At 42.1% G+C, this 22,803-nt stretch overlaps 1 protein-coding gene across 1 annotated transcript in view; it reads right to left on the bottom strand.

Moving 5' to 3' along the window:
• Me1 (malic enzyme 1) overlaps positions 1 to 22,803 on the bottom strand; it is a 103,713-nt gene that overhangs the window by 67,108 nt on the left and 13,802 nt on the right. Inside the window, exon 3 of the mRNA XM_042671136.1 lies at positions 21,192 to 21,341. Within this exon, the coding sequence (XP_042527070.1) occupies positions 21,192 to 21,341 (150 nt within the window). The remainder of the gene's footprint in view (positions 1 to 21,191; positions 21,342 to 22,803) is intronic.

The following is a 22,803-nucleotide window of genomic DNA, read 5'->3' as shown; positions in this document are numbered from 1 at the left end:
GGCATCTTTCCCATGCTTCTAGCCCATCTCCACAGCTTCTCAGAGGCAGTTCTAGCATTCACTCCTCTTGGAAATATTCCCACATTCTCAAGCAGTTTGAAATTCCACTGGAATCCTATGGAATCTTGTTGTTTTTCTCCACGATAATGATCATATCTGCCACTGAATTTTTTTTTCTAAATGCCTGCCATACTAAGTCACAAACTCTGGAAGTCAGGATTGTTTGTTGCAAAACAAAAAGAAGGAAACGGACAGTAATACAAAAGAATGAAGGCAAAGAGGAAGGATGGGATTTCAGATGAGAATGGGATGGGTGGGTGGAGGGGTCTAAGAGCAACAGACACCAAAGGGAGAGAGGAAAATAAATCCAAAAGTGGATTGCATGGGACTTGTTGGAAGGGACAGGAGCCTTGGAAGATAGAGTTCTTGTGAGTGAATAGCAACTCTATGATAGAAGAGAAAGATTCTTCACTGAGGACAGAAAAGAAAAGCTGATTCTTCTTCCTCTGGTTACCTACTTCCTAATGAAGAGGATGTTCTCTTTGTGTTCTCTGAACAGCTGCTGAATTTTGCTCTGCAGTGACAGGCTTGCCAACTTGTTTAGTGACCAGAGACAGTCCCTACAACTGTGCTTGCACGCGTACCCCCACGCGCAGTAAAATCAGCATGGGAGGTAGATTTTGGAGACAGGCTCCCAAGACACCGCAGCCTCTAGTGTGAATGTATTGATATTCACAGGACTGCAATTCCAAGGACTCAACTTTGGTTCCATCACACCTGCCAGCGTGGAGCATGGAGCACACAGATATCTGGGCAAGTGCACAGTGCAGCTTCCTGAGGCCGGTCACGGAGAGGCCAGGACTCAGGACAAGCCCTGCAGTGGTGACACAGAACAGGGCAGGGGTCAGGAAGAAGAAGCTGCTTCTAGGAGTTGAAGGAAGGCCTCACTGGCCACCCAGCAGACAAGCAAAGACCTCAACCCTGCAACTGCAAACAACTGCATTCCACCAAGAAGCAGCCTGAAAGCAGCTTCTCCTGCAAACCCCTAGACAGCTCAGTCCAGCTGACACCTTGATTGCAGCCTTGAGCAAATTAACTAAACCATGTCAAACTTCGGCCCCACAGAATTATTCACAGCAAGTGAACATGATTGTAAACTGCCAAGTCTGTGTTGATTTGTTACCTGGCAACAGAAAACTAAGACAAATAGTGTGGATATGAAAAGTGAAATTGAGGCTGAGCACAGTGGCTCTCATGCCTGTAATCCCAGCTACTCTGTGGGAGATTAGGACTGATTTAGGGTTAAGAGCTTCAGGCACAACAAGCCATTGAGGCTCCATCTGAACCAATGAGCTGGGCACAGTAGCATGCATCTTCCATCTCACCCTGGGAAGGAAAAACAGGAATATCTTGATCCAGGACAGCCCAAGCAAAAACACAAAACCATACTCCAAAAATAACTAAAGCAAAAAGGCAGGAAGCATGGGTGAAATGGTGGCGAGCCGGCCTAGCCCGTGCCAGGTTCTGGGTTAAAACCCCATACCACAAAAAAAGCACAATTACAAAATCAATTCCAGATGATACAGGTATTCATAACTAAAATAAGCCAGGTGCTGGTGGCTCACACCTGTGATCCTAACAGGAGGCTGGGATCTGAGGATCATGGTTCAAAGCCAGCCTGGGGAAAAAAAGACTGTGAGACTCTTATCACCAATTAACTACACAAAAAGCTGGAAGTAGAGCTGTGGCTCAAGTGATACAGCGCTAGCCTTGAGCAAAAGAGCTCAGGGACAGTGCCCAGGCCCTGAGTTCAAGCCCAGCACCCCCATAGAAAAGGTTGTATGTTTTATATATATATATATAATATTATATATATATATATATAAAATAAAAGTGAGGTACAGTAAATCCCTTTCTCTTTGAATGGAGCACTGATTTATTTCACAGGGGCAGAGGGCAGGGCATGAGACAGGCTCTCTCAAGTCAGGGACTCTGCATACAGGGAGGGGTCTGAGGGTAATCTGAACACACTGGGACAGTGGGCTGGGGAAGGAGAAAGGCCAGGCTACTCCCCAGAGGCCTGCGACCTGCGACCTGGGGAAGAAGGCTGGCAGCCAAACTGGAAGGTCTGCCCCGGTGGAAAGCAGCTCTTACGGGAGCATTTTCCTCTTGGCTTGATTCTCCTTACTTGGCTGAGGACAAATCTCAGAACTTCTAGAACCGTGGCATCAAAATGTATGTAAATGCTTTGTGTTTTAATAAGCTTGGTTCCGGTTCTCTAATAAGGCACCTCCGGGTGCTCTGCCCCAACAGTTACTGTTTCACCTATGAATGGCAGTGTGCTTCTGGGAGCGGGGTGCAGGGGCTCACATATGAATCCCAGCGGCTGGAGAGGCAGCAGTAGCAACATCATAGCAAAAAGTTCAGGAGACCCAATGACAGCAAAGCCATGGCAGCGTACAACTGTGTTCTCCCAGCTCCGTCAGGAAACAAACGGGAGGACCTCGATCCAGGCTGACCCAGTCAAACACCTATCTCAACAATAACAACAGCCAAAGGGCTGGAGGCATGGTTCACATGACAGAGCAGGCCCAGCAAGCATGAGGCCCCACACTCAAACCCTAGTGCAATCAGAAAGCAAGAAAAAAGAAATAATGTTACTTTTTACACTTTCACACATTTCTAATGTTCTGTTCAGTCATCCGATTTCAAAAGATATTGAATATTGTCACATACTGAGTTGAAATAGAATCTCTGTATATTGACCTCACAGTCGTGGATGCTGATTGATACAAATCAGCCACGCAACTTACTGAGTGTGCCCTGCCGTATTTCACGATTTCATATTACACAAGGGTGCTAAATAGCATTAGTAGTTTTGGTCACAGCTATGAAAGCATGCACCAGTCAATTGCCTTCTCTAGCTTCCGTCATTCACAGCTGAGGGGTAAGGGAGGTGGGACTAGAACACCAGGGAGCTGTCACTCAACTTTCTCAGAATCTGTGATGCTGTCTTTTCTAATCCTGATAATGCCATAATGAGGATTTACCCACTTGCTTTTCATTTTCCTCCGCCATCTATACTAGCTACCAGAGAACTGCAGGAATACTGAGTGGAGAAATTCTCCTTCTATATACTGTGGTGTGGTGTGGTGTGGTGTGGTGTGTGTGTGTGTGTGTGTGTGTGTGTGTGTGTGTGTGTGTGTGGCAGTGGCTCACACATATAACTCTAGATACTTAGGAGACTGAGATCTAAGGATTGCAATTCCAAGTCAGCCTAGTTCAGAAAATCGTCAAGACTCTTTAATTAACCACAAAAGGCCAGAAGTGGAGCTGTGGCTCAAGTGGTAGAGCACTGGCCTTGAGCAAAAAAGTTCAGGGACAGCTCCCAGGTCCTGAGTTCAAGCCTCAGGACTGGCATCAAAGGAAACAAGAAAAAATACACACACACACACACACACACACATTTCTTTTTTTTCTTTTTTGGTTAGGACTGGCCTTCTACACAACCTGCCTTCTTATGCCTCTGTACAGCTGAGAACATGCATCTTTCTCGCTTGACATTTGTTTCTTCTAGATCCCTTTTCAATAAAAAGTAGCAGAAAAATACCAAAATATCTGACAACATTACAGTGAGGAAAATAAGAAACACTCAGAACTATGCAACAGCAGCTAAGTGGGGATAAATAAAAAAATAGAAATAGAGCCAGAGTGCGCTAGACTGCTATACATACAAATAACTGTATAGAATTCAAACACTCAGCCATCACCCGTTGCCCTGTTTGGGTTGCCAAATTCTACCAAATGAGAATAATGATGTGGTCTCACTTTTAGGCTGTTACCACCGATTTCCTTCTAAACACATACCAACAAGGAAGAACAAAGGGAAAAAGCACTTCTCATTCTCCTGGGAAAATGTATCTCTATCTAACATTTGTTGGCAATGCAAAGAAAAGATTCCTCAGTTACTTGATGTCTGAGGAATGTGGTCACACGGAGGACCAATGTAAACTAGGAACCGGGGAGCAAGGTCAGAAGAAATAGACGTGCGGTGACTGAAGTGCTCAAGAGCAATGTCACCACTCCTAGCAAGAAGGCAAAGGCAGCAAGGCCAGGACGCAGTAAGGAAAAAAACATGGCTAAGATTCGCCCCATTGTTGATATGAAATGTAGAGACTGGGCTCAGAGTCCCAAGGCCACAGTGCTCAGAGAAACTCTGTGAGGAATGAAAGAACCATCCCCACCCCACCCCCACCCCCCAAAAAAAGAAAGAAAGAATAAGAAAAGACATGTGTTCTAAAATGGGAACTATAGGGAAAGGCCTTTGCTTTCAACAAATTTAAAGTGAGACATACAGTTGAATCGCCAACTGGCAAACCATTAAAAATAAGTTTTCATAATACATTCTATGTAATGTTTTGGCACACAACTTAGAAAGACTTTGAAGAATTAAGTGACATTGCCATAAGGAAATTCTTTCCATTATGGTCTATTAAGTAACATACAATTAATTATCCATACATGAATCCAAAGAAATAAATCACCATTTCTTACAACATAATTTTATGTGTAATAATTAAACAGACATATCTGTTGTTAGAGGAATTATGCATTAGTGATAATTCTAAAAAAATGTATAAATTGAGACCTTAACCACATTTAAGAATAGTTCTTGATCTATGAAAGACATTCAAGCAAACACCACAACAAATATCCCAAGAAATCCAAAAGATTATGAGGGACTACTTTCAAAACTATATTCAATTATATGGGAAGATCTACAAGAAATGGATAAAGTTATAGAGGCATGTATGTGAGCTTCCAAAGATGAACCAAGAAGATATAAGCCACTTAAGCAGACCTGTAACAAGCAATGAGACGGAAGAAGTAATAAGCTCTCTCCCAGCAAGGAAAACTCCAGGTCCCAAGGGAGTCACAATGAATCCATCTTGAAGACCTAACACCAGTTTTCCTCACACTTTTCCATGAAATAGAAATGACAGGATCATTACCGAGGCAACACTACCAAAGGATCACTACAACATCACAGTCATCTCCACACCTGCAGTGACCTACAAAAACAGAGAACTATAAACCGATCTCTTTGATAAACATAAACACAAAGTTCCTTAATAAAATACCTGCTAAAGCCAGGCACCAGGGCTCACACCTGTCATTCTAGCTACTCCTACGCTGAGAGCTGAAGATTGTGGTTCAAAGCCAGCCCAGGCAGGAAAATCTGTGAGACACTTATCTTTAATTAACTACCAAAAAAGCCAGAAGTGAGGCTGGGGCTCAAATGCTACACCACCACCCTTGAGCACAAAAGCTCAAGGACAGCACCCAGGCCTTGACTTCAAGCCCCAGTAATTGCACACAAAAACAACTTGCTAACAGAACTCAACAACTAATCAAAACAATTATTCACTATGATCAATTCAGTTTCATTGTAAATGCAAGACTGGTTTAATATATGTACATCAATACATTTAATACACTATATTAAGCCAGGTGCTGATGGCTCATGCCTGTAATCCTTGCTACTCAGGAGGCTGAGATCTGAGGATCACGGTTCAAAGCCAGCACAGGCAGGAATGCCCATGAGACTCTTATCTCCAATTAACCACCAGAAAACCAGAAGTGGTGTTGTGGCTCAAGTGGTAGAACGCTAGCCTTGAGGTGAAGAGCTCAGGGACAGTGCCCAGGCCCAGAGTTCAAGACCCACAACGGACAAAACTAAATAAATAAATAAATACACCATATTAACAGAGCCAATGACAAGAATCACATGATCATCTCAATAGATTAAGAAAAAGCCTTCAACAAAATCCAACATCCTTCTACAATAAAAAAGCTCTTAAGAAGCTAGGAACAGAAGAAACAGACCTCAGCATACTAAAGGCTATCCATCTCCAAGCTCCTAAAGCTGAACAATAACTTTCTTTCTTTTTCTTTTTTCTTTTTTTTCTAGTCCTGGGTTTGATTTCAGTCCTGGGCACTGTCTCTGAGCTGCTTTTTGCTCAAAGCTAGCACTCTACCACTTGAGCCACAGTGCCACTTCCGGCTTTTTCTGTGTATGTGGTGCTGAGGAATCGAACCTAGGGCCTCCTGGATATGAGGCAAGCACTCTACCACTGAGCCACCTTCCCAGCCCCTGAACAATAACTTTCACAAAGAAGCAGGATATGAAACCAACCAAGGAACTAGTAGCTTTTTTGTAAACTAACAATGAGTAGACAGAGAGGGAATTTTTTTAAGTCCATTTGCAATAGCTTTAAGAAAAATATTTAGGAATACCCAAGCAAGGAAATGAAAGAATTTTATAGTGAAAACTATCAAAAATATGAAGAAAGGAATTGAAGACCCAGGAAATGGAAAGAACTCCCAAGTTCATGAAAAAATAGAATGATTATCGTGAAAATGACCATATTGCCAAAAGTGATCTACAAATTCAGTGCAATCCAGATATTCATACCAAACCACAAAAGATCCTGAATAGACAAAGCAAATCTGGGCAAAAAGAGCAATGCTGTTGGTATCACAGACCCAAAGCTCAAGCCTTACTACAGAGCTATGATAACAAAAGCAGCTTGGTACTGGCACAAAAAGAGGCCTGAAGATCAATGGAATGGACTGGAAGACTCAGAATAAACCCATATTCCTACAGTTATCTGATACTTGATACAGAAGCCAAAAATGCATGTTGGAACAAAGATGGCCTTTTCAACAAAAGGTGTCAGGGAAAACTGGATCTTCCTTATGTCAACAACTGAAATCAGATTCGTCTGTTACCTTGCATTAACATCAGCTCAACACCAGACCTGAAACATTAAGACTTCTGCAGGAAGGAGGAGATACATTAGAATTGCTTGGCACAGGCAGGATGTTCTGAGTAGGGTTCCGGGGCTCAGCAAATTGGAAAGAGAATGGACAAACAGGATTTCATCAAACTGAAAAGTTCTGTACAGCAAAGGACACAGCTACTAAGCTAAAAAGACAGCCTAGAGAATGGGAGAAGATCTTCACCAGCTAGCTATACATCCAACAAGGGCCTAATATTCAGAATATAAAAGGAACTCAAGAAACAAAACCCCTGCCCCCCCCAAATTAATAATCCAATTAATAAATGGGCAAAGGAGCTAAATAGAGACTTTTCAGAAAGGGAAGAAAGGCCAATAAGCACATGAGGAAATGCTCAACCTTTCTGGCTATAAAGGAAATGCAAATCAAAACAGCATTAAGATTCTGTCTCACCCCAGTTAGATTTGCAGCTCTCTGAATTTGAACAACAAATGATGGCAGCGATGTGGGGAAAAAAGGAACCCTATCACAATGTTGGTGGGAATGCAAACTAGACAATTACTCTGAACAGCAGACAGGAGGTCCCTCAAAACACTAAACAGATCTTCCCTACCACTCAAGTCATACCACTCCTGGGCATCTACCCAGAACATCACAAGCCAGTATACCATAAAGACACCTGCACATCCATGTTCATTGCTGCTATTCATGATAGCCAAGTTATGGAAACAGACTAGATGCCTTACAATGGATGAATGGATCAAAAGCATGTGGCACATATACCCAGTGGAATTTTACTCATCAATCAGAAAGAATAATAGTGTCATTTGCAGGGAAATGGATAGTCCTAGAAAAAGTTATGCTAAGTGAAGTAAGTCAAGTTCAGAGAGACAAATGGTGCACATTTTCATACGTGCAAGTTGGGTCTATGCTGTCATACACAGAGTTTTATGCATATTCACACACAAAAAAAAACTGACTAAAGGATAGTGTATTCAGGGGAAGAGTCCCATGAACTTCTAAACAACTTACAAACATCAACAAAAACGAATACCAGGAAGCAGAAGTGTGTTGGGGGCGGGGCTGGGATAAGGGGAGCACACGAATGGAGGAAGGGTGAACAAATGCAATCATTATAAAAAATGAAGCACACTATAATGCACACCTTATAAAATAACTTTAACTATGTACCTTGCACACGATATAAAAATTTAAGTCCATAACAAGGATAGGGATGGAAGGGACAGAAAGGGGGAACACATTGTAAAGGGTAACATGGATCAAGATGCAGTGTAGTTATATAACTACTTAATAACTTTTTTAAAAAAGGAGCTGGGCACCGGTGCCTCACACCTGTAATCCTCACTACTCAGGAGGCTGAGATCCTAGAATCACAGTTTGAAGCCAACCCAGTCATGAAAATCTGTCAGGAAAGCCAGCCTAGCTAGGAAACTCTGATCTCCAATTAACTACCAAAATTGCAGAAGTAGGGCTGTTGCCCAAGTGGTAGAGTACTAGCCTTGAGCTAAAAATCTCAGGGACAGCGCCCAGGCTCTGAGTTCAAGCCCCAGGAATGACACAAATAAAAGAAAAAAAGAAAAGACATTCAAGCATTAATATGTGCTATGTTACTCTAAAACTGTGAATAGGAACAGAATTCAAATATGTATTCACATAGAGAAAGGAAAGTTACTGTATTTCTGTGACAAGAGCATTTGTTTTCATATATTTTAAATGGGTAACAATATATAAAATTATACTCCTTGGGATACCTTTAAATAAAATGAAACAGTTCTTTTTGAAATGGCAGTATTTCAAGTATGCTGAGGGCTACAATCTGCAACCAGTCAGAGATATTTTAAACATCTTTAGATGCCAAGAAGGACAATTTTCCAAAATCCTCTTAAGGAATCTGCAAACAAAAGAGTATGAGGACTACTCATTTGAAATAATAAAACATGAATGTGATATTCACTGATGATGACAGACGTGGCATCACAGCTCACTTTATAAGACATAAAATTTCAAGTGTATCACAGAATTGAGCTGAATTTTTAAATCATTTATGTGACACACCAAGAATGCACCTATTTAAAGAAAGATTAGCAATGAGTCAATGAATTTATAGCTTAAAAATTATAATTTTACTACATTTAAGATCTTTCTCTCTTCTCTTTCTCTCTCTCTCACCTACCCACCCACCCACACACACACACACACACACACACACTCACACACTTGCTCATTAAATTTATTAACACTAACTTATTAAAAAAGAACTGACACAACACTGGGGTGACTTGTTAGAAAACAAACAAACCTTTAAAAGACAAAATATTGTCCAAGTTCAAGAGTGAAAACTGACTCTGTTCTCGTCTAATAAGAAAAAGTGTATCACTGAGAAAGGGGAAGGACATTTCTTCAACTCAGAGAAGGATTCAGCAAATGGATCTCTGTATAACTAAACAATGTGAGACACTGGTGTATATGTGCATGTGTGCGTGTGTAGGTGTCTGCACGCACCTGTGTGCATGTCTCTGTGTGCAATGAATGCACATGTATGCACACATGTGTGTGCATGTGCACATGCGCGTACACATGGGGGGGTGGAATGGGCCTTATTCTCCCACTGGCCTTTGCGCTCTTGGCAGGTGCCCCACCCCTTGGGCTATTTATTACCCGAATGGTAACGATGATTCCTATTCTGCCATGCAGGCATCCACTAAGCAAAGACCATGCTAGCTCCTCCAGATCCAGTGATTTACCATAAAGGGGGTGGGGGCGGGAAGGAGCAATGAGAGAAAAGAAAGTCAGGGACCCTGGGTGGTGGGGCTGGACTCCATGCGAGCGGTAGGACACGGGGCAAGGAAAGTCAACTCTGCGTGATGGAGCAGGAAAGATCAAAATGAAGGCAGAAAGGTGACAAACTCCTCCGATGTCTGGATGGGAAGTCTGGGCATATCCACGGGGCATAGAACAGCCTCAGCGAGTTCATTGTGGGCAGTATGGTAATTAAATCCACCCTTTGGAGAACCCACTCTGATCGTTTTCAAGGATGAAAATGCATCCATGTGGCTCAGAAAGAAACAAGAGGCTCCACCTTACTAAAAGCAGCAGCAGGTGTCAGAGAGAGGCAGCTGAGGATGACAAGGTTAAACAGTCAAGACTAAGGGAAGGGGAAGAGAGGAGGAAAGCCCAAACACCCATGAGGTTCTGGGACTGGGCGACTGAGACGTGGGCTAGCCTGGGAACTGGGGTGCTGGGTGGAAATGGGTCCTGGGGCCCCCTATGTGGCACATTCTGTTAGAAATGTGAGTAGTAACTTCCGGAACAGCAAGCTGAGCCACAGGTCCGGAGTTGGAGCAGGAGGACCTAGAACAAAAGACAACCTGTCCCCAAATCACCCTGCGCTGGTGTCCTGGCAGGGAGAGCAGCCAACTGAGCTGAGCTATGCAGATGGAAAAGGGATGCATCCTAGTGAACAAGAGGTATCCATTTAGTCCATGGACACGAGAGAGTGAGCCGGCGAATTCACAGAGTTTACATTCCTGGGAGAGACTCAGCCAGACCCCGGGTGAGAGCGGAGCATAGAGAAAGCAGGCCCAGCTCAGAAGCTACAGTGCAGGCTGACTTCGGTGTTCACAGTGCTCTAAATGAACAAATAGGGGCTCAGAAATGATCTGAGCAATACTTAGTGCCAGGAAAACAAAGGAAAAAAAAAAAAAAGGTCTTCCTATAGGGAAAGAAGTGTTGATTTAGGACAAGTGTGTTCAGGGAAACAGGATGAGCTCACAAGCGTAGAGACTGGGTTACAAAACATGTGAACTAGCTGGGCCCAGTGGCTCACACCTGTCATCCTAGCTCCTCAGGAGGCTGAGATCTGAGAACTGTGGTTTGAAACCAATCAGGGCAGGAAAGTCAGTGAGACTCTCATCTCTGATGAATCAGCAAAAAGCCAAAAGTGGAGCTGTGGCTCAAGTAGTAAAGCACCAGCCTTGAGTGAAAAAGTTCAGGCACAGAGCTCAGGCTCTGAGTTTAAGCCCTGGGACCGGCACAAACAGACAAACTGTGCTAAACCTGCACACGTGTGAGGTGCTCAAGTATAGCAGATTTTGTATATAGCCGGTGTGTTGTGTTTACAGTCAAAAGAAAGACGCTAGGATTAAAGTCCCACACCCTCTCCAGCACAGACTGGTTAAGCTGTTAGTTTACTGCCTGCTTGGCTTCCTAAGAGGATTAAGTGCTTAGGGCTGGGGAGAGGGGCCTCAGGCTCCCTCCAATCATATCCAGTCTTCTGTCTGTGTAGAAGCTGCTGCTGCCATCACCATTTCAAACATTAAGTGAATGCAATCATTATTCTCCTGCTCCTAACTGCTCCGTGGCTTTCCAAGAGGATTAAGAGTTATAATCCAGTGCTGCATGACACACCAGAGTCACACACGCGTGTGACACGTGTGACTCCCGCCTACCTCTAATGGCTCAGTGCCATGGCCTTTCCCAAACCATGCTCCCTCGGTCTCAAATGGCTTTTTGTTTTTATTTTTTACAAGCTGACTGTGCGTCCTACAACTGACAGCTAAAAATCTCACCTCCCAAAAGACAGATCCTCAACTACACGCTGAAAAGAAATTGCCTGGGCACTGTTTCTTGCCTTTTTTTTTTCTTCTTCTTCTTCTTTTAGTTCTGAGACCAGGACTCAAACTCCATTCTTGATGCTTTCACTCATTGGCTGATGCTCTATTCACTGAGCCATGCCTCCAGTCCCCAGGTTAGTTATTTTCCTTTTCTCTTTGTCACATATTTATTGTTTATTACTGCCCTCTATTCATTTCTTCCATAACACAAATTTTATTCATGCCTTTCTTGGCTCACTGAAATACCATGCACACTCTACAGTGGCAGGAAATACTTTTATTTACTTTTAGTCAATGTTTAGTAGAGTGTCTGGCATGCAGTGGACACCTAATAAATTTCTGAGAAAGGAAAGGAAGAAAATAATGAGCACAAAAAAATCAGCCAAAAAATTCAAGAAATGGTACAGTTGGGAAGAACACAACATGAGCCTTTTGGAAATTTTAGTGATTAAATAAACAGTGCTGTTTGGCAGTTTATAAAACTAGGTTTAAATGTTAAATCTAATTAGTGTTGGAAATTTTAAGAAGTACCAATACAGTACAGCAACATTCTCATGAAATATTTATTAGGATTAAGCTCTTCCTGAAAGCAATATATGAAACTCTTCCCCTATAAATACTCCAGTATAATCCACGGTAATGAACACATGGTTTTAACTTTTGAAAAGCAGAATTTAATAAGGAATGAATAATTAATAAGAGGGTAATAATTAATAAGGGAAATATTAATTATTAGGGAACTGTCCAGGAAGCTGTATGATTCTCTGAACAGCTCAGACTCAAAGTAGAAACGTAATTTCTCGAAGACAAGGCCACAGTGTCACTGTGGATATGAGTAGAACTTGACTCTGTCAGAGATTCTAGACCTTTCTGTGATGGTGATTCTTAAAGGAGATCATTATTTAAATAGGTAGACTATTTTGTTTTATGTTTTAGCGTAGAGTGATTAATTAGCAGTCAGTCCACCTCCAGCTGTGAGGAGAGACAGCTGGGCTCCTCTGGACGGCAGGTTAGCTCCACCACGTCCAGGCCAATGGGCTAAAAGGCAGACTACATAAGGCTGGGTGCCAGGATGCTGTTCAGACACCGCTGCGCTGGCTTTCCCTGTCCTCCACTTGCCCGCAGCTGGCGGGCCCAGGGCCTCCACCATACCACAGGCCAAGTCACTAAGTGAAGTCTCCCCACACCACACTCCCCCACACACACACACAGGCACACACACCTATACACATTCATACACACACATGCACACAGCCACAGGCACACACACACACTCGTATAGACGTGCACGCACGCACACACAGGGACATGCAGTCTACTGCAGTTTCTCTGAAGCACTCTGCCTACTGCAGGAGATTACAAATGAAGAAAACACAAGTTCAAGTCCCATTTCTAGCTCTTACTGCCTGAAAATGGTTGTTTCTCAATTTATAAAATGAACACATTTTAAAAAACAGATACTACTACATATTCTGTCTCCACATATCACTATTATTTCTTTTTTTTATTGTAAAAATACTGTACAGAGGGGTTACAATTACATGGGCAAGGTAACGAGTACATTTCTTATCAAGCATTGTAGCCTCCTCCTTTGTTTCCCCTTCCCATCCCTTCCCATCCTCCCCCCCCAAGCCTCCCCTCCCACCCCCACCCCGCACTAAAGTTGTAAAGTTCGTTTTCTACATAACAACTTGTACATCTCATTGTTACAATGGGTCTACCTGTATCCCTATTTAAACGATTTGTTTTTCCCCTTCCCCTCCACAAATTATACCAACATCAAATACAGTGAAAACAGGGGTTATACTGTGGGGGAGGGACATACAAAGCAACAAAGAAATAATCTTATAAATGTGTTAGAAACAATTGCATGAAAGAAAAAAAACATTTGAATACATATCTTAGGGTTCATTTCTCTAACATCAACTTATCTGACCTTTTCTGCTTGACTCAGACATATACTAGATATTGCAAATAAGGGAAACCATGGGACCTATGTTTCTTTGGGCCTGGCTTACTTCACTTAATATAATTTTTTCCAAGGCTTTCCATTTCCTAACAAATGGGGCAATGTCATTCTTTTTGATGGAGGCATAGAATTCCATTGTTTATATATACCACATTTTCTTGATCCATTCATCTACTGAGGGGCATCTGGGTTGGTTCCATATCTTAGCTATAGTAAATAATGCTGCAATAAACATAGTCATGCTGGTAGCTTTAGTGTGGTCTTGTTTGTGAACATTTGGGTAAATGCCCAAAAGTGGGATTGCTGGGTCATAGGGGAGCTCTATGTGGAGTTTTTTGAGGAACCTCCATACTGCTTTCCAAAGTGGTTGAACAAGTTTACACTCCCCCCAACAATGCAATAAGATTCCCTTCTGTCCACATCCCCTCCAGCATCTCTTGTTATTAGAGTTCTTGATTTTAGCCATTCTAACTGGAGTGAGGTGGTATCCCAATGCTGTTTTGATTTGCATTTCTTTTATGGCTAGGGAGATTGAGCATTTCTTCCTGTGTCTATTGGCCATCCTTCTTTCCTCTTCAGAGAAGTTTCTCTTTAAGTCTTTAGCCCACTTACTTATTGGGCAGTTATTGCTTTGAAGACTATTATTTCTAAATAAATGTAAAATCAAGATACACATAAAAGGATTTTACATGAAGTGTTTTTCACTTTTTATTTTTAAGTAATGTGAAGAGCTGGAAGCCAGTGGCTCACGCCTGTAATCCTAGCTACTCAGGAGGCTGAGATCTGAGGATCATGGTTCGAAGCTAGCCTGGGCAGAAAAGTCTGTGAGCCTCTTATCTCCAATTAATCATTGAAGAAGCTGGACGTGGTGCTGTGGCTCAAAGTGGTAGAGCACTAGCCTTGAGCAAAAAAAGAGCTCAGGGTCAGCATCCAAGCCCAGAGTTCAAGCCCAGAACTGGCAATAATAACAATAGTAGTGGTAATAGTAGTAGTAGTAGTAGTAGTAACAATAGTGTGAAGACTGGGCACTGGTGGCTTACACCTGTAATCCTAGCTATTCAGGAGGCTGAAATCTGAAGATCATGGTTTTAAGCCAGGCCAGGCAGGAAAGTCCAAGAGTCCCTCATCTCCAATAAATCACCAAAAAGCCAGAAGTTAAGCTATGGCTCAAGTAGAAGAGTGCTAACCTGGAGTACAAAGCTCAGGGACAGCATCCAGGCCCTGAGTTCATGCCCCAGGACAGAAAGGAAAAAAAAAAGTAGCCTATAGGAAATATAGACTATGTTGTTAAGAAAGCTGTGAGCACGGACAGTTGAGCTTTCTGAAGTAGGTAGGGGAAGCCTGGGGAGGCGGGGATCTTGGCAAAGATCGTGAAGGAAATCTCTCCCAGCTCCTTCTCTTAAAACCCTCTCTGCAGGGGCAGCGGCCAGCTGGGGACACTGGGGATTAGCATTGTCTTAGAGAAGATTCTCTGTAATCATCTCTCTGCTAGCTAAATTAGGAAAAACACATCAAGAAAAGTGAGATTGTACAAGCATATACTAACACATAGTATGAAAAGGCATATAAAAGTCAAAAGAACGATGCCATTTCTTCAAATGAGAAAATTAGACTCCACAAGTCTCTAATAAACCTATTTAGAGGAGAAATATGTTGAAAACAAACCCTATATCCAGGATATAATAGGCAAACTGACAGGTAAGTGTGGGTGAGTGTGTGTATGCAAGTGCATGTGTGTGTATATATGTGCTGGTTTCAGGAATTGATTAAGAATTCTAATAAGCAGGTCATTAAAATCCTCTTGTTTCAGTCAGATGCCAGTGGTTCATACCTGTAAATCCTACCTACTCAGGAGGCTGAAATCTGAGATCTGAGATTTCATGTTCAAAGCTAGCATAGAAAAAAAAAATTTCTCTTGTTTAAAAATATATTCTTTATTCTTAGCCAGGTGCTGGTGGCTCACATCTGTAATACTAGTTACTCAGGAGGCTGAGATCTGAGGACCATGGTTCAAAGCAAGCTAGGGTAGGATATATATATATATATATATATATATATATATATATATAACTTCCACCTCGTGGCATTCGCTCAACATGCTGAAGCCACACCATGCAAACAGGTGTTCTGCATTAAAAACATCTGGAGGTTCTGCATTCAGCATGTCTACTTCCTTCATCTGCTGCTCCTATGAAAGCCTTCAGTACCTGTCACCACTATGGTCACCCTCTCTATACACATCCAAATGTGCTGCTGACCCATCCAAACCACAGCATCCAAAAGAATATTCCAGATGTGACCCAGACATATGATACGAGATGATGTGAGAACCACTGCCTCCACTTACAACTTTGTTTTTATCTTTAGTGAGGAAGAATGCAATGCACTCTTCTTAAAGCTGGGGAAACGAGGGCTCAATTTCCATGTCTTCATCAACACCACCTGAGCTAAAACAACCCCCCACCCCACCCTGCCCTCCCGCACACCTGCTCGAGCCATGCAGCTGGGAGGAAAAGTAATTCTGGAGCTGAACCTTACATTTCCATTCAAGCTTTCCACAGGTAACGTCTGAAGATGAAGACAGAGCTGTTACTTGATATTTTTAAGGGCTTTTTACAGCAAAAGATACCGTTCACTGCCCTGCTAGAAAGATTTATATGTCTCTGAATAAATTTAGACAGTTCTCAGATCCTGATGTATAAAGCTGATGTTTGAGTAGTGTCTACATTTTTTCCATTCTCCACATTTTTCCTACTTAAGGCAATGCTTAGGAAAGAAGATACTTTGGAATTTTAAGTAACTTCTGGGCACACGCTGAATTCCCAGTGTCCCAGTGTTGAGGATATAGAAGACTCTACTGCATTCTTCTTAGTATCATATATATTTTTCATAAATTTAAGATTTATCCTGCTCAAAAAAAAACTAATTTGAAATAGCCATTCAGGAAATCATCACCTACATGATATCTCCATAATAAATGACAATAATTTTTTTTCTAATTATCTCTAACTAAGGGCACCAGCAGCTCATATCTATACTCCTAGCTATTCAGGAGGCTAAAATCTACAAGATCACAGTTCAAAGTCAGCCAAGGCAGAAAAGACCATCTCCAAAATAACCAGCAAAAGGCCAGGCTGGTCCCTCCCCCACAGTATAACCCCTGCTTTCACTGTATTTCATGTCGGTATAATTTGTGGAGGGCAAGGAGAAAAACAAATCGTTTAAATAGGGATACAGGTGGACCCATTGCAACAATGAGATGTACAAGTCATTATGTCGAAAACGAACTTTACAACTTTGGTGGAGGTGGGGCGTGGGGGGGGGGAGGATTGAGGGGGGCTGGGGGAGGATGGGAAGGGATGGAAAGGGGAAACAAAGGAGGAGGCTACAATGCTTGATAAGAAATGTACTCATTATCTTGCCCATGTAATTGTAACCCCTCTGTACAGTATTTTCACAATAAAAAAACATAATTTAAAAAAAAAAGGCCAGGCTGGAGGAGATAGAACACTAGCTGATCAACTGCACTATGGTCAAAGGCTATCCCAAATAAAAATGCAAAGCCCTATCTGAGAAATAAAGAAAGCAAAAAACAGCTTGAGGTGTGGCTCAAGTGGTAGACCACCTGCCTAACAAGTACAAGCCCTGAGTTCAAACTCAAGTACTACCAAAACATAAGAAGGAATTCTAGGAAGTGGAGCTATGCTCAAAGTGATAGAGAGCTACCCTTGAGCAAAAGAACTCAGGAACACTGCCCAGGCCCCAAGTTCAAGCCCCACAACAACAACAAAAAAATTCTATATTTAAAGAATCATATCAGGTACCAGTGGCTCACACCTGAAATCCTAGCTCCTCAGGAAGCTGAGATCTGAGGATCGTGATTCAGACAGCCCAGGAAAGAAAGTCCTTGAGATGAAAATGGAGCTGTGGCTCAAGTGATAGAGAACTAGTTTTGAGGGGATGGGAAGGTGGCTCAGTGGTAGAGCACTTGCCTTGCATGCATGAGGCCCTGGGTTCGATTCCTCAGCACCACATAAGCAAAAAGAGAAAAGCCGCAAGTGGCCCTGTGGCTCAAGTGGTAGAGCGCTAGCCTTGAGCTGAAGAGCTGAGGGACAGCGCCCAGGCCCAGACCTCAAAAAAAAAAAAAAAGTACTAGTCTTGAGCAAAGAAGCTCAGGAACAGTGTCCATGTCTTAAGTTTAAGCCCCAGGACAATTAAAAATTAAAAAAGAATCTCTACTTGGTGTCAACAATTATGCCAGTTATGTTATCTGTATTATACCTAATCTCCATCCACAGAAAAAAATCTTTGAAAATAGAAATTATTCTGAGACACTATGTAGGACAGATCTCTGTTTAATTTTGCTTTGTTCTGATTTTATCCAAAAATTTCAGCACTTAACATTTTTCCACTTAATTTTTGGTGAATTAAAATTATTAGTCTGATCATACTTTGGAAGAGCTTATTGTATTTTCTTAAAAATTGTTATCACTAAACTATTAGTATTATATTAGTTTCTCAAAATCACATCAGTGACTCTTTAAAAGTCATTTAAACATGTATAGTATAAGTTCAAAGGTTTTACACAATCAAAATTTTCCATTTTCATAGCCTGATTTCTTGGTGTGAGTCTATTTAGAAGAAATTATCTGGGGGCTGGGAAGGTGACTCAATGGTAGAGCGCTTGCCTTGCATGCATGAGGCCCTAGGTTCGATTCCTCAGCACCACATAAGCAAAAAGAAAAAAAGCCAGAAGTGGTGCTGTGGCTCAAGTGGTAGAGCGCAAGCCTTGAGCTGAAGAGCTGAGGGACAGTGCCCAGGCCCAGAGTTCAGGCCCCACGACCGGACCCAAAAAAAAAAAATTATCTGTCAGAACAGTTACCCAGTAAGAGAAATAAAAAGTATATTAAATGCTTTGTGTTTTCCTATGTGAATGAATAAAAGCATAGCAAGTTACAATGCCTATGAAACAGGAAATAACAGACACTCATCCTAAGTAGCATGAGCAATACTAAAATAGTTCATTTTAATTAATTGTTTTGGTGTGTATGTGCTGGTCCTGGGGCTTGAACTCATGGTCTGGATGCTGTCCCTGAGGTTTTTTTGTTCAAGGCTAGTGCGCTCACTTGAGCCGCAGCTCATGGCTTTTTGGTGGTTCATTGGAGGTAAGAGTGTCACAGACTTTCTTGGCCAAGCTGACTTTGAACCATAATCCTCAAATCTCAGCCTATTGAGTAGTACAAACCACCAGCACCTGGCTGGAATAATTTATTTTAAAATGGTCTTTTGGGGTAGGGCTAGGTGTTGTGGTGCATAAATATAATCCCAGCCTTTCCAGCCCTGGGAAGGCAAAGGCAAAAGTATGATGATTCTTAAGGCTAGGCTGGGATATTTATGGAACCCCTCAGCTCAATAAACAAACAAATAAAACAACAACAAGAAGCAACTATTCATTTTAGATTGTTACTAATTGAGACCAAATAGTAGATACTAACAGAAGAAATGAAGCTGACTTTGATAGACTATTAGAAACATCACAAGTAGAAATGTCATCAATTGTGTTATTAATATTGTGGTAAAATAATATATCAATATTAAGAACTCAAAAGAGAGAGAGAGATGGTTTTTGGAACATGTGGAAAAATATAGTAGGCAGAAATATTTCCAAAGGGAATATGGAAGTCTGCTTTAGCTGTTCTGTATTGTTAATCCGCATGAAGCCTAATAGGAAAAGTTTCACAAAGGAATCTGAGTAGCTCATTCTTTTCAGAAATTTCAGAAATATACAAAAAGAATTGTCCCTAGCATCCCAAACCATGAATCCATGTAAAAATTAACCACAATTAAATGCAGTGTCCAAAGCAAACTGAACTGCCAAACACTGGAAATTCTCAAAGAATTAAAATGCTGTGCGCACATGAGAACACCAAAACCTCCATGAGCTCAGCAACAATCTCAGCGCCCATCATCCTTTCCATCTGGAGAACCCCACAAGAACATCAATGCCAGAGACAGGAAATTCCATGCAAACCCCACAAGCAGGTGTGCCAGCATTTATCTTTGGGAAGGAAATGTCAAGAGGAGTTATTCACGTAAGAATTCATTTTTGCTTACCTAGGCAGATTTTAATAGCATATTCAAAATAAAAAGTAAAATTCTGGCCACAGGAAAGTGTGCATATATGTGTGTATATAACATATATAAGTAGACATGTATATAGAACTTATGCTATTTACATCATATGTCTATATGAAAAAGCATGATGAGAAAAGTACTAAGAGTATGGTTAACCCTTAATTTTCCCTCCCAAGTGCACCCACCAAATTCATACTATAAAAAGTTCTAATCAATTTTCCCAATCACTTTCTGGCTGATATTTTGGAACAACCTCTATTGAAGTCGAAAAAGTTCAAAACACACGCATTAATTTAGCTTAAAAGTAAAAATAATCTACATTATTGACTGGGACGTGATTTGTCCCAGAGTTTCCATCCTGAGACTCGGTCCGAGCTTAAAGGCACGAGCTGGGCACCAGTGGCTCACGCCTGCCGTCCTGGCTACTCAGGAGGCTGACATCTGAGAGTCAACATGCAAAGCCAGCGTGAACGTGAGCAGGAAAACCCGTGAGATGCTTATCTCCGATTAATCAGCAAAAAGCCAGAAGTGGCACAGTGGCTCAGGTGATAAGAGTGCTAACCATGAGCACAAAAAGCTTAGGGACAGCAGCCAGGCCCTGAGTTGAAGCTGAAGTTGACTAGTACCAAAAAAAAAAGAGAGGCAGAGCACAGCAGATGTGCTTAGGGTGGTGACATGTGGTAAAGGAACTTTTCGGAAGATAGAGAATGTCCAAAGTCCTGTATGGCCTATGCTCAATCAATGCACTCCATCACCTGCTCCTGCCGCAGCTGTATGAACCCACCCTGAGGCTTCACCAGAGTTGACAGGATATTAGCCCCACGTCCCTGAACCACCAGAACTACAAGCGAAATCAATCTCTCTTTATAAAGTGACCAAGCTTCAGGCTTTTCATAACAGTGAAGAACGGACTAATGCAGTCTACATGCTAACTGACATCTGTATGGCCTAGCATGGTCACACTTCGCTTCCTAATAAATATAGTGCCCAAACTTAGGCCACAAGCACAATTTCAGATGGCTTTCTTTATATAACTATGAGCAGAGCCATGATGATTAGTCTAGTGAAAACCTTCAAAACCAAAGTTCAACCGACACTCATTAAAAAGCAGCATGACACGAAAGGAGCACACAGAAGATAAAATACAGAAATCACTTTCCAGGCCTGACTTCCTTTGTGGACAATGCATTCTTTTAGTTAAATTTCAAACTGTTTTGGAAAAGTTGAGAGAGTGATACAACAGATACACTACCTGGCTTCCAAATTTGTGGATATTTTACTACAATACCTTCCTCGCCCTCCTCAACCTGTCCCCCATTTTCCCATCCCCTGTCCTCGCTGTCTGTCTTTTAATTCACCGAATAATTTACTATTAAGAAAGCCCCCTTAATACAAGTATACTCATACAAAAAAACAAAAACAAAGAAAGCTAAGAAAGATAAAGACTACAAACTCAGCTCAGAGGGAGCAAAGGAAAAAGTGGAAGCCCTAGGTTCAAGTCCCCATGACAGGGAATTGGGGGAAGAGAGGTACGCCATATAATCTACCATAAGACATATTCAACTTTTATATGCCAATTCCAAGATGCAATCTTCCTAAATTCCTGCAAAACCCTAGCTGTAAAGTAAGTTTATAAATAAAAGTGTACACACCTTGGCTTCCGAAATGCCAAACTATACTGCTGGCAAGCTAGCCCCACAGTGGGGGTGTACACAATGGGCATGAACTTCTCGATGTCTGACAGCAGCACTCTATAGAAGAGCTTCTCGTTTCTGTCTTGAAGATCCATCAGGAGGAGATACCTGGTGAACAGGATATCAATGAGGAACAGAGCCAACAAGTCCTGAATTAAAACCGTTCGATCAAGTTTAAATACTTCTCTAGCTGACCAACACCTCCTCAAGCCAGGCATGTTTGGTATCCTGTAATCATGGCACTGAATTTCAGCACTGAGGCTGAAACAAGCGGGTCAGGATTTCAAGGCCAGCATGAAGACACTCAGTGGGAATCACCCAGGGCCAGGGAACTAGTGCAGTGGCAAAACGTTTGCTAGCCTACACGAGGACCTGGGCTCGCCAAGAGCTGGGGGTAGAACTCAAGGGCAGAGCGTTGGCCTAGCATGAGCAAGGCCCTGGTTAAATCCTTAGCGCTGGAAAAAAATATATAAACATCATAGAACAACTTCAAGCAGGTGTGAGGGCACACACCTGTAATCCCATCACCCACCGAGCTCAGGAAGGATGGCCGGTTCACCGGCAGCCTGGACCATGTAGTGAAACTCTGTGTCAAAAACACACACAAGGCGTGGTTCTAGTGGCTGGGCTCACTCCTGCAACACTGAATGGGGAGCATGGCAGTTCAAGTACAGCACAGGAAGAAATGTTTGAGTGACCCCTCTCTCAATAGAGAGCTGTGCCTAGTGGAGCGTGACTGCCATCCTAGCTACACATGGCAGACTGCACCCAGGCACAAATCACGCAGGAGGTGAGACCTTGTCTTCAAATTAGCCAGGAAAAAAAGAAAAGAAAAATAACAAAAAAAAAAACAGGACTGAAGGCATGACTCAGTGTAAGTGTCTGCCTGCCAAGCTCCTATAGGATTCTAGCTCAAACTCTAGAACCTCAAAAGAAAAAAGGAAAAGAAAAAGAAATTGGAAATATTGTAAAACATGTCAAAGAATGAAGAAACATAAACTTGCTTGCTATCAAACATGATAAACATTGCTGAAATAATAGCATTTCATTCAATGCTTCAAGAGACTTCATTCTTTTTTTTTTGGTCAGTCATGGGGCTTGAACTCTGGGCCCGGGAGCTGTCCCTGAGTCCCTGAGCTCTTCAGCTCAAGGCTAGTGCTCTACCACTTGAGCCACAGCACCACACCACTTGTGGTTTTCCGGTGGTTAACTGGAGATTGTCTCACAGACTTTCCTGCCTGGGCTGGCTTTGAACCGTGATCCTCAGATCTCAGCCTCCTGAGTAGCTAGGATGACAGGCGTGAGCCACTGACACCCAGCCATTCCTATTTTTAAATGAAAACCACAGAATATCACAGCATAATTTAAACTAAGTAAAAAGAAAACTTCATCCTTTTAATGACAAACCAAACTGATAGTTAGTATAGCTATATATATACATATATATACATATATATAACAGTATAGCAATATATCACTTTAAAAATAGCTAATGTAGCCAGGTGCTAGTGAATCACACCTGTAATCCTAGCTACTCAAGAGGTTAAGACACTCAGTGGGATCACCATTC

Source organism: Dipodomys spectabilis, unplaced genomic scaffold, assembly GCF_019054845.1.
Source record: "Dipodomys spectabilis isolate Male_0828 unplaced genomic scaffold, ASM1905484v1 ptg000600l, whole genome shotgun sequence".
NCBI lineage: Eukaryota > Metazoa > Chordata > Mammalia > Rodentia > Heteromyidae > Dipodomys > Dipodomys spectabilis.
Note: the sequence above shows the minus strand (reverse complement) of the source record. Positions and strands in the feature narration are given on the sequence as shown.